General features: G+C 39.2%; 1 protein-coding gene across 1 annotated transcript; it reads left to right on the top strand.

Annotated features, from left to right (window-relative positions):
- Positions 1–220: 220 nt before the first annotated feature.
- mc1r (melanocortin 1 receptor) lies at positions 221–6,097 on the top strand. The gene has a single exon (XM_074666077.1). The coding sequence runs from the start codon at positions 3,185–3,187 to the stop codon at positions 4,160–4,162; it is 978 nt and encodes a 325-aa protein (XP_074522178.1). The 5' UTR covers positions 221–3,184; the 3' UTR covers positions 4,163–6,097.
- Positions 6,098–13,349: the final 7,252 nt, after the last annotated feature.

Raw genomic sequence — 13,349 nt, 5'->3', positions numbered from 1 at the left:
GAAAACTGAAAATACTAAATAAATAAATAAACCTCTGCTCTCTTTTTGCAGCAGACCATACGCTACATTCGGTTCTTAGTGAGGCACATGATGATTTAGTGTGACTGTGTCCGATGGTCAAATGATGTCATTATTCCTGGTTTACCTGGAGCTATGGGTGACAGCTTTCATGTGATCCCAGAGTGGTATAGAAATGCTTTCATAATGTCCCCTCAGAGGATGCAGTCTGACGATCAGAAACAATCTGACGCAACTGTAACGGTGCCACAACTGCTGCACAAAAAGACATTCCTTTGTAAACAGCGTGAATGTTGGCAGATTTGTTGACACATTAAAAATGACCTCCTATACTATCACCAGCTCAGCCACAGAATAATCCAAACAAACAAAACTAAGATTTGTCTCACCTTTGGATAAAAAAAACTATCATTTAAAAAAATACTTCTGCCATTAGATTGTTTTATTATTGCATAATCTTCACCTGTTAGTCAGAGACATTGTGCAGAAATTTGGGCATTGTTGTAACCGAACCCTTAACTTGGACTAACACTTCCTCAATAACTTGGTTTTGCTGTGTCACTCTCCAAGTCAGTGGAGTAATAAAAGCATTATAGAAGTAGAAACCTAGATTGGATGATGCAACCCACTGTAATTTCAGCTGCTGTAGGGTAAACACATAAATTTACATGTAAATCATAATAAACTGTAAATCTGAAAGATATGAGCCCCAAAATACAGTTTTAGAGAGACTATCTGGATACAGTGTGAAAGGATGTGTGTGTCCCTGTCAACAGTCCTACAAATCAGGACTTAACTAACCGCAATGTCACTTAGTCACCATAATTTAGTCATCTAGAAAATCACTCAGAGAGCGCAGGCCTCCACCAAGCATATTGTGATTGTCACCAACACTTGAGTCCGACTTTAATGTTATACTCACTTTCAGCAGACTGTCTGCTACAATCTGGTGTCAGTTGCAGGTTTGTACGATAATTTGTTACCTGACAATGTTGAAAGTTATGATGACCCAGTACATATTTCATATTCTGGATCTTAGTATCCAGAATAATGCCAGGATCTGGATTGTACTTTTACATCTGTCAGAAATTATGGTGACCTTGTCTTGTATTATTTTACAAAGCAATCTGACCATTTATCATTATATTCATATATGGTGAAAACGACCCTATCTCACAATGATAAAGAATCATTTAAAAAAAATCCTGGATCCAGCCGGTGATCCAGATCACCTCCAAAATTTAATCACTTCTTCCTTATCTTATTTGTAACATTTCCTGAACATTTCATCAAGATCTGTTTGTCTGTGAACAGCATAATTCAAAAACTAGCAAACAGACAACCCTCCCAAACACCTAACCTCCTTGGCGGAAGTAATTTAACACTCTGTAACTGATGATGATGACCACAGTCTAAACTACATAACATAAAATACTGACAAAACTAACATAATTCTGCATCCAAATACTTCTTAGAATATTTGTTATTTTGGATGAAAATGTCAAAACACATTTAGCAATCCTTCACCTCACACTGGGCTTCTGTCTATCTAGACCAAACTGTTCACTGAGGTCAAGTGCGCTGTTTTTTTTTAATTATTGCCTTTGGGGCCACTTTGATCTGTTTTATTTTATATTGTGTTTTTACAAAGGAAAACAAGTATATGTGATACAGTGAAACAAAGTGAAAGCAATGTCACACTCACACCTTAAAACAACTGGTCACATGGTCCAAGTCCTACACCCACAATGAGAAGGACTAAAACCGCCTGACATAAAGGCACACTCACAAATCCATTCAGCATTACCTGACAGGTCAAAGTTAGTCCTGCAGTCATCAGCGATGGTTTAGGACAACTATAATTTTTGACAACTAACTGAAATGATATCCAGATAGAAATTCTTTGGAGTTCACACAGGTCCCCTCTCACTGTGAAGTTTTCCCTTTACAGTAAGTCACTCGATATGGGACCTCAGTTTCAGAACATCATCTGCATCATTGAAGTCTATCCTCCTACATGTGGTGGGCTTTTTTCCTGCCTATTGCTGGCATCAGCTCACTTTCCAGGGAGGATAAAATTCAAGATTACAGTAGGATGAAAATTCTGGCAGTTTGAGTTCTCACATACACACCAAATGTTTGATGTGAAGTTTTCTTCTGTTGTTGTTTTTGTATGAACAACATTCATGCCATTGATATTCACTGCAGAATTCAAATCCATTAACTCGGCGTCTCTATGTCTGCTGTTATCTGTAAAATCTGCGATGTGTATAATCTGTTATCTGTTAACAGAGGGTGAGAAAACCAAAGCACATCTCGGATGAGGAATGAGGATTTTTTTTCCACGTCAGTCCCGAGACATTATGCTCTTAATGCACTGTTGGCTTTAGTGAGATTTAAACTGTTGCCTCAGTGTATGAAAAACCTCTTTTAAAATATCAAAAGAAAAAAAAAGTTGTTTTTTTTTAATTGTGTGTGTTTGTGTGTGGAGGGGGTGAAACTGGAGGTTAAACAACACTAACAAACAACCTCCTGCACTTCCTTTCCCACTTTCCTACAAACATCCCAGCTGATTTTTGGGCGGGAGGAGGAGCCCTGCAGTCTCACAGCATCACTTGAGAAATGTTAAAGCAAGTCACAGCCTCCTGACATACCAGACACTTGGTCCACTGTCTGCGCGCTGGTTTGGCACCGTCTTACACAAGGAGTTTATCGGTCTGTTTGGGCGCCATGAGAATAAAAAACATGAATTTTAACCGTGATGTTTTGATGGAGATGGACTATTTGTGGATCTCTGAGCTGGATAAATTGCACCCATAAGAAAAGAGACGACTCGAGGCGAAGGAGCGCACTTTCCACATGAGCAAACGCGCCAGTTCTCAGGGCGGCTGCGGTGCGTAACTGTTCCTCTCTGTAGCGGAGGGTTATTTTTCCTTTGAAACCATTTCATTAACATGTAATGTAACTCCTGCGTGGAAAAAAAAAGGTTGAATATGGTCACAACTAATCAACTTTTAGGACAACTCGCCTAACTTTTCCATCCTGCGTGTGACCACATCAGCTGATGCCAGGGAAACCCCCAGACCACAGAGATCGCTCGTTTGAACTTCACTTTTCAGATTATTACATATCTGTCGAATTCATCGAGACAATCTGAAAAACAAGCATGGATATGTTAAACAGGACCCATCACAACCCCTCCATCCTTCATATGGACTTTGGCCCTCTCACTGACTTCATGGAGGAGAATGACACAAACTCTACCGCCGGAGAGAGGAACTTGTTCAGCTGCGTTCAGGTCCGGATCCCTCAGGAGCTCTTCCTGGCACTGGGGCTCATCAGCCTAGTGGAGAACATCCTGGTGGTCATGGCCATTTTCAAGAACCGGAACCTTCACTCGCCCATGTACTACTTCATTTGCTGCCTGGCGGTGTCCGATATGCTGGTGAGCGTCAGTAATGTGGTGGAGACCATTTTTATGCTCCTGAACGACAACGGCCTGCTGGACGTGCACCCTGGCATGCTGAGGCACCTGGATAACGTCATCGACGTGATGATCTGCAGCTCCGTGGTGTCTTCGCTCTCCTTTCTGTGCACCATCGCCGCAGATCGCTACATCACCATCTTTTACGCGCTGCGCTACCACAGCATCATGACCACGCAGCGCGCCGTCATCATCATCGTGGTGGTGTGGCTGGCCAGCATCACCTCCAGCATCCTCTTCATCGTGTACCACACCGACAACGCCGTCATTGTGTGCCTCGTGACCTTCTTCTGCATCACACTGGTGTTCAACGCCGTGCTCTATTTGCACATGTTCCTCCTGGCGCATTTACACTCGCGGCGCATCGTGGCTTTCAACAAAAGCAGGCGCCAGTCCACGAGCATGAAGGGCGCAATCACTCTCACCATCCTGCTCGGAGTCTTCATTTTATGCTGGGGCCCCTTCTTCCTCCACCTAATCCTCATCCTCACCTGCCCCACCAGCCCCTTCTGCAACTGCTTCTTCAGGAACTTTAACCTCTTCCTCATCCTCATCATCTGTAACTCTCTGATTGACCCGCTCATCTACGCGTACCGGAGCCAGGAGCTGCGTAAAACTCTGCAGGAGCTGGTACTGTGCTCCTGGTGCTTCGGTGTGTGACCTCATGTGCTGGCACACGAAAAAAACAACAACAAACAAATCGGGTCATCATTGCTGGCTACCTCCACTCTCTGACATGTAGCGGAGGCCATCCAAAACTTTGACTGTTGTATGCTTGAACAGACACGAACTGTGACTCTCTCATTAAAAGTCCCGAGCATCACCTCGTGGATTTTGATTATTCTGACGTATGATTTCATTTGCGTATTTATTTATTGCGCAATACTGATGCAAATGATTTTCTTTGACATGTATTTTACCTGAGACACCCTCTACTTAGGCATTGAGGGATTGCTGGAAACCTGTAGAGCATCTTATGTCGAACAGAAAAGTTAAGTCCCTGTCTCTTCCTGTGTATGTCGACCTGGGATATTTTTGTAGCTATTCGTTGTACATCTTCCGTGGCTGACTGAGCTGTTGAGAAAGAAAGAAAGAAAGAAAGAAAGAAAGAAAGAAAGAAAGAAAGAAAGAAAGAAAGTGATCTGGGAGCTCTTGTTTATCAAATAATTCTCCTGTGCTAATTTCATCTCCTTTATTTGTGGAAACTTTTTTTTTTTTTTTTTTTTTGGATTGCTTTGTGCATTTATTTTCACAACAATGTTAAAGCTGAATATGGTGGCTTTATCCTCTATGGCTCAGAAAAAAAGGAAGAAAACACGCATCTTTGCTTCGTTTTTTTTTTTTCCATATGTACGCACCGTGCCAAGCCAATAGAGAAAGGAAGAAGCGCATTTGCTCTTTGTTGCAGGGAGAATTTGCCGGAACAAGTTTCACGATGCGAGGAGGATGAATTAAGATGAGCGTACAGTTTTAAACCCTGCATGTTAGCGACGCTTGTTACGAGCTATTTTTGAAGACCCTCGGGGTCTCACTAAAACAACTGTCTGGACTTCAAATCCTAAACGATCACATGCACGGCCTCGCTTGGTGGCGGACCTGGTGCCCAGGGCAGCAAGCTCGAAGGAAGGACGCACATTAGACACGTTTGTTCGCGCAAAATGTGCCGGCAGATTTGGACCTTAATTTTTAGATTTGTTGGTCATTCAAGTGAGACGACTTTCCGCGACACGTGAGGAAGTTTGGCCAAATGAGCGTAAAACACTGTGATTTTATTTCGTCTCTATCTCTGCATGTGGTACAGTGATTAAGGTCTTTTTCTGCTGTATATAAACCTTTTTATACAACATGTGGTTTATATAGAACCACCCTAAATACAACACAGGCTTACTGTACTATACATGGAACTGTCCTGTTATATATGCTATGGAATTCAAAGGGTTTGAGCCTAATACTTGTTTTAAAAATATTTTATTGCTTAAATGTTTTCCTTTGATCCTTTGAAAGCAGGATCTACAATAAATACTCTTCTATTTTCCTCTTTTGTATTTAAGCCGTTAAATGTAGACATGTCTCATTCCCTGCACAGCTCTGGGTAGAAATGCTTTGGGATGAAAAGGACTCTTGGGAAGAAGACTGTATAAATCAAACATTACTGGTTGGATAAAGGCTACCCTGTTAAAGGAAACATGCTTATCAATAGTGACATAATGCAGACTGTTGTAAACTACTTGAATAATGCTTTCCAGATTTGCTGCTGAGTATTCATGTGATCTCTAATGTCGCTGATTTCAGGCCTTGAAGCCACTCAGTTGGATTTTTCTACTGACTCTAGGCCTCAACTGGCCTGTTTTTTTCCTTAAACCTCTAAATGTAACGTTAAATGTAATACCTTTGACATCCCTGCTCTATCATCAGTATCTTCATCATGTAACCATGAGAGTTTTCATGTAAGGTAGTGAATGTGAAGATTTCATGTCGTCTTGTGTCCAATATGAATCTTAAAGAATAAGCTCTGTGAGAGTCACTGAGACTGTGGTAATATGTGCCAAGTGCCAGCACACCAACATGTTTACTTGAAATCAAGTCAAACAGGAATATACTGTACAGTTGTTTCATAGAGGGAGCCTGTGTTACATGGTGTCATCTTTGAAGCAATGCATGTTATTTGTTGTTTCAAATAAAGCCTGCAAAACTTTGAGCCAAGCATTTCTGATCTTTCTCATCTGTAGCTGAGTTCTCCTGTCTCTACACTCTGTGAGAATCAATTTTTAGAAGCCAAGTTTTTTGTTTTTAATATTTGTTGACCAAATATTGACTCTAAGAGCTTTATTTGTCCTCTTAATTAGATCCAACTCTGATGAAAACATATTGTCTAAGGTTTTAAGATTATTCTCATTATTCATCTCTTCACATCAGAACGGTCTCGCTTTCATCAGCCCTCAAGTTCCCCAAAAGCAGACAGAGGAGAAAAACCTTCATCCTCAGAACTTCAACAAATAATACATGATCACTGTTTAATCTGCTTCACAGAAAAAAAGCGCTATGCATCATTTGTCCATGGCAGACAGAGGGGGTATTGAGATGAAACACAACAGAGACATTTTTTGAAATGCTCTGTTTTTTAACTCATGATCCAGTTTGGTTACCACGCTGCAAATAGTATAATTGAAGGAAGGGGAATTTTCTTCCACCCGTCCCATAAAAAAAAATCAAATCTTAATTGTCTGAAGTCTTTCCATTGAGTGCTGGGTTTCATACGAGTTATTCAGGGGACGCCATTGGGTACATTTCAATAAAAGTATTCTATTTTCAGCAGCCTTAGAAAAAACAGAGGACAAGAGAAGAAATCGACTTTTAAGAATTAAGTATTTAACTTTTGCTGGCTCAGATGATGGGGGGCATAAAAATGTAACCATCATTCATTTCCAAAATGTTTTTTTTCTAACCTCTTCTTTGATTCTGAATTTCAGTAGCTTCAGTTTAATTGTTAAAAAAATAGCCTGTCTCACTCTTATAGTTTCACACAGTACCCACTGGTTTGTAGTAATCTTATCTACTTTGCAAATTGGTGTCCCTTGGTGTGCCTCAGCTTTAGGTGTCCCTATTGGGCTGACAGCAGACTGCAAAATGTTTGTATTAGGGATGGGTACCTCTCACATTTGAAACGATACAGTACAGATGCCTGGTACCTGGCAAATGGTATTGGTACTCAACAGTACCAATTTTTAGTACTTTTTTGTGTTCATGTGGTAAAAAATATCAATTTATATAATAATGAAGTGTTTTTTTCAGTTTAACATATTTATTCTTCAATATATGACTTTGCAATGTTGTGTTCATGTCCAGCATGAAAAATCATGAAAACCTACTCTTACGCTCCCTCACAGTCACAAGGATGCATTTAGGTACCTTACAGTTTTTCTCGATTGTTAACACACAATTTTTGGTGCCTGAGACACGATGACCACAATGTATAACCAATGCACCAACTCCATGAACCAAGTCTGCTAAACTAAAAGCACAATTCCTGCTTTACACTCAGACTGCAGAGGTACAACACACTTTTTCAAAACACTACACACAATTCTCTGAGTTTTGGCACAATTTTCATGAAGTAAACTTCTTGTTTTCACAAAGAACACAATGCCACTCAAAACAGTGAAATGAATATTCCTATTATGCACACTGACTCATCACATGGGTAAACACCTGTCACACATTTTTACAATTAGCAATCAGAGCTTTAGCATAAAAGGGCAACAGGTGAGTTTCTCTGTTTTGGAACAATGGATACCAACATTGAAATCAGAGGGAGAGCCAGAGGTGTGAGAATGAGAGGAGGAGGACGCGGAGGACACGGAGGACGAGGAGGACGAGGAGGACGAGGAGGACGAGGAGGACGAGGAGGACGGGGAGGACGCGGAGGACCAGGAGGACAAGGAGGACCAGGAGGACCAGGAGGACCAGGAGGACGAGGAAGGATGAGGGCCATAATCTCTGATGAGATCGGGGTCACTTTGGTTGACCATGTGGTAAACCATGGTCTAACAATGAGGGAGGCTGGGCAAAGGGTGCAGCCAAATTTGAGCAGATACACAGTAGCATCCATCATCCCGACTTTCCAAAATGAAAATAGGTAAGAAATTTAGTCGTACTAGTATTAGGAAATTGTTGTACTGCAATTCAACACTGCACTCAATGAGTACAGTATTACAGTATTGTCAGTGGACTATTCTGAAGGACTGTAAAAAAAGTAAAGTGTTTGTTTGAGAAATGTTTTCCTTCTTTTTATCCCTTCACAATATTTACAGTATTTCACTCTGAGTATTGCAGAGCTGAAAGACGACCATCAAGAGGAGGTGGGCAGCGTCTACTGTCTCCTGAACAGGAAAATCACATTGTGAACATGGTCCTAGAGAATAATGCCATTACATTACGACAAATTCAAAGAAAAGTACTAGAAAACAATGACATTTTTCTAAATGTTGATAGAATAAGTTTATCCACTCTGGACCGTGTCTTGTGAAGAAATTCTCTGAAGATGAAACAAGTCTACAGAGTTCCATTTGAACACAATTCAGACAGAGTCAAAGAACTGCGATATAACTATGTGCAAGTCCTCTACAATCCTGTAACTGATGCATACCCTGAAAACTGTAAATATTATACATGTTTTAGTATTGGAATCATAATGAATGTATTTCACAATAGTGACCACTCCATGTCTATTTCTGATATTATCCTGTGTGTTTCAGTTGGTCCTTGAGCTAGAGGTGGCTGCAGTGGAGCACCAGTTTGTCTTTATTGATGAGGTTGGATTCAACCTCACAAAAAGACGTAGAAGGGGAAGGAACATCATCGGCCATTTTGTGTTCTGAGTCAAAATATAAAAAAATAAAAAAATTCTAAAATATTTTGCAAGAAGTGTCACACTGAACACAGAAAGGCCAGAGTCATGATGAACATTATGTAATCACAGTGTTTTACACTGAGCACATCAGTGTTCAACTGGTTCATATAAATGTTTGTCCATATAGTGGTTTGTGTGTGTCATTTGGAGACAAAACACCATTTTGAGAAGAATAAAGACTGTTTTGGATGTAAAGTTTCATTTTGCAGGAGAATTGAGGGGTTTTGAGAAATGTGTGAGTGATTTTTTGATTTGTGTGTAGAGTTCTGAGAATATGAGGCATCCTTTCAGAAAATGTGTGTAAACAACTGAGAAAAACTGTAACATGGTACCATTTGGTTTTACTTGAATTGGCACTAGTCGGTACCTATAAAAATACCTAACTTGGTACCTATCCCTAGTTCTTATTACAAAAATGATAAAATACACGTATAACACGTTTTAAAACAATGAGATTGATCTGCACTGACAGATTGAAATGATTTAACAGAAGACATACTGCACAAAATCCCAAGACAAAAGGCAGGGCAGTGGTCCCCAAACCAGAATGCCTCTGACCTCTAAGGCCAGCCGGCCTTAAAATAGCATGTTGCTCAAAAATAAAATAACTAAAAAAAAAAGTATACAAATAGATTTCAGTGATTAATATATATATATATATATATATATATATATATATATATATATATATATATATATATATATATATATATATATATATATATATATATATATATATATATATATATATATATATATATATAATTAAGGCAATGTAGAATATTCAAGGCTAACTTTTCTTGAGTTATTTCAGTTAATTGCAAAATCATGAGTAAGAAAGTGTCAAGCTTAGATACTTCTGTATACTTTTTGTTTGAGAAGACAAAGAATAGAATAGAATAGAATAGAATAGAATAGAATAGAATAGAATAGAATAGAATAGAATAGAATAGAATAGAACTTTGTTATTGTAACAAGTACAACAAAATTGAAGTCACAGCAGCAACCGAGAAAACAAAAGTAAGAAAGTGCATAGAAAGTGCAAAAAGGTCCATAAGAAAGTAGATGATGACAGCTTGTCCATCATTGTCCAGTTCAGCCAGCCTCCACCTCCACAGGGTCCAGGACTGAGCTTCTTCAGTCATGCTCCATCTCTGTCTCCTGGATCCTGTCTGCTCACAGCAGGCGAAGCTCTTCCAATGTGGCGTTGGTGTCTGATGTTAGCTCTGTTAGCCATGTCTGTGAATAGCATGATGCTACTCTCCCCTCTGGTATTACCTCTGTTGCTGGGATAGCATGGCTAGCTTGTCCATCTTTTTGGAGATTGATCTTATGTTCCCAATAACGATGGATGGAAGGACAGGTCCATGTCGTCACTTCTTAGCTCACACCTGAGGACCAGCACATCGTCCTCATTTGTGGGAAGACATCAGGCCTTACACCAGTTAGCATTGACATGCTAATAGCTGAGTTCACATGTAAACAATGCAGCTATGGTTACATGTAGGATCTCCAGACAAATCACAGGAGAAAAAGTAGTAAAAATATCGCTAAAGCCACATATCTACCATATGTGCTATAGTGCAGCCAATAACCTAAATTAGGACTCTTTAATGGGACAGAGGAATTGAGGATGGTGAGCTTTTTTTTTCCTCATGTCCCCTGACATGTTGGTAACAATAATTTTTTTTTTTTTAAATTTTTTTTTTTTTTTTCCTTGGCGGGGGGGGGGGGGGGGGGGGGGGGGGATATATTGAAGGATGCCAGAAAACAAGGACACCCTGACTTCTACCTCTTCACATGCCATCTTCAATGCCCTGCAGAAGTTAAGCACACAGGGCAATGGTTAACACAAGATCCTGTGTGACACTGTTGGTATTTCACGATGTCTTGAAGTCCTGGTGATGTATCATGTGCACACCACTTCTCTTTTGCTCAGTTGTTCCTGCTGTGGAGCATGATTGTTTCAGTAGTTATAACATCAATCCCTGAATCCAAATAACTGTTGGTGTCCTGTGCACTTTGGATCATTATGAGCTCTCTATAACTCAGATGCCAAAGCATAACTAGGAGGAGCTGGGGATCTTTGTACAATTAGTTTGGTTTCTGAGCATTATTGTTGCAAAGTTGTGCCAGCCTGGCTTTGTCCCTCTGTCTGTGAACCCAAACGTTAACTTCAAACGAGGCCTTGTTGTTCACTTTTGGATGCATAGAGACGCAAAAGTCGGGACTGTGTCAGAGCTCAAAGAAACCTCTTCTGTATAGTTTAATGTGTGTGACACAAAAATGAAAAAAAAAAAAAAAATCTCACTCAGTGCAATCTCAGAAGCTTTCTGTTTTTAGACGGCACTCAGTGCAGACTCTGTTTCCCGAGTTCAGGGTGATGACTGCTAAGTGAATTGATGAGAGGAAGCAGACAGATGCCTTGACTGCTGTAATTGCTGATTAGCCCAAAGGATGTTCAAAGTGTGACAGTATTCTCTGCAGGGAGCAGTGTATTTACAGTTAGGGACAGGGATCTGACATCTCCTTTCATTTCTGCACAAAGCTTCTCTGTCTCACACTAATAAACAGCTGTTATCACAGCAACAGATACACTTAAGATAGAATGATTCAGATACATATGACCGAGAACCAAGACTCCGACCCTGAGGGGTGGAAACAAATAGCATGTCTATAAAAATAAGCTTTGATTTAAATGTCGATGAAAGTTCCTTGATATGGTTTTCCTCTCTATCATTAGAAATACTTGACACCAAGTCACTGATAGAAAAAATAAAAATACAAAAAGAATAGTAGAATGAAAGAAAGACACACAGAGCAGTTTTGTTGTGTTTTATTGTGTTACAGATAACTCCAGCAGAAGATAAACATTAAAGTTTTCCCTGAGTAGATTCAGTGAAGCATGGCAGACTCTTCTTACATTGCTTAACTCTATATTGACCTTATGGTGTTTACACTGATTGATTGGATTGAAAATGTGTTGTCTTACACTCTACAGAAGATGCATTATCTCAGTAATAGTTCCTCTGAACCCATATGATTACAGCTTCCAGGAATATCAAGCACTGGTAATGATGTTTATGAATACTTTTTTGTTTGAATCAGTGTAGACACTAGTGTTCAATAGTTGTTTTCTGAGAGGCTGACCTTTTCAGCGGTTGAGGAAACGGTAGCTGGTGAGATTATTTATGGATACAGCTTTATATTCGTGAAAAACACTCGAGGCTTTCCAGCTCCATCACTCATTCAACTCTATTTATCACACGTTTCACTGAAATGATCTTCAAAGTATTAATTTGCAAAGAATAAGCTATAGGCTAAGTGAATAATCTGGCTGCAAGTGCAAATACTGTGTTTGCTACATTAACATATATAATTATCAACATATACTATTTACATATATATGGCTGCTTTCATGAGAACAGATGCAGCAAAGTGGTCATTGCATTTATCCTAACACCTGCCTGCTTTAATGTTTCAGCAGGAAGTAACGCCCTTAGACCAAGTCTCCTGACCTACTGTCTTTCTAAGTTGAAATTCAACAGTAGCGTTTGAGAGTAGAGGAAGTAACAGACCAGAATGGACTAAAAAAAAAAACACAAGAGATTTCTACATATTTGTCTTATAAATTCCACATTTTTCATCAAAGGAAGGCAGACTTCTGTTATTGATACATAGCAAGTCTCCTCTATTATCTGGAAAAGGCAACTGGAAAAAGTATGACATGCAAATGTAGCATAAGGTAACCGAAACCCCACCAACAGCCTCCATCAGACCCTTTGAACCCACTTGATAAATACATATAGCTCAAAATGAAAACGATTGAGCAAAAATATGTAAAAGCAACAGACATTTGTTTGTGGAGCCGCCTGTCAGCCTGTCCTTTTCTCCCTACTGTATCTAAATCCAAATCAGAAATCTCTTGCTGACCAAAATTATTTACTCCAAAGAAATGAAATATTTGCGCAAATGTCCTTGATAATCTTTTCAGTCATGTGATTTATGGTGCTTGATCTATATTGCATAAAACTGTGTAAACTTCTCTGATTTGTTTTGTGACTTCATTAAGATTTTTTAATGCTTTTATTCTGAAAAGATCAGTTTAAAAATCCCGTTTCCTGGTTAAAGAAGAATAATTTAGACCAAAAAGTAGAGAAAGCTTTTCTTTTTCTCTTTCAAAGTAAAAGTACCAAACATCTAGTAAAAGGAATAGCTCAGTAAACCACATTTTATACTCGTTATAGAGGCGTTTGATTTTCAGATAATAGTAAGCACTGATCTTATTTGAAAATAATAATAATCATCATCATCATAATAATAATTATAATAATAATAATAATAATAATAATAATAATAATAATACAAAAAAAAATCCTTCTGCATCAATCATCATGAGGATGCTTTTTTGCATTTTCCTCCCTTCTTTTTAATATG

This window comes from Halichoeres trimaculatus, unplaced genomic scaffold (genome assembly GCF_033239565.1).
Source record: "Halichoeres trimaculatus isolate MK-OKI-2021-1 unplaced genomic scaffold, fHalTri1.1 fHalTri1_scaffold_3, whole genome shotgun sequence".
NCBI classification, from domain to species: Eukaryota; Metazoa; Chordata; class Actinopteri; order Labriformes; family Labridae; genus Halichoeres; species Halichoeres trimaculatus.
This window is presented reverse-complemented; position numbering and strand designations above follow the sequence as displayed.

Coding starts and splice junctions, on each gene's coding strand:
- mc1r (XM_074666077.1), top strand. CDS start 3,185: ATGGATATGTTAAACAGGACCCATCACAACCCCTCCATCCTTCATATG.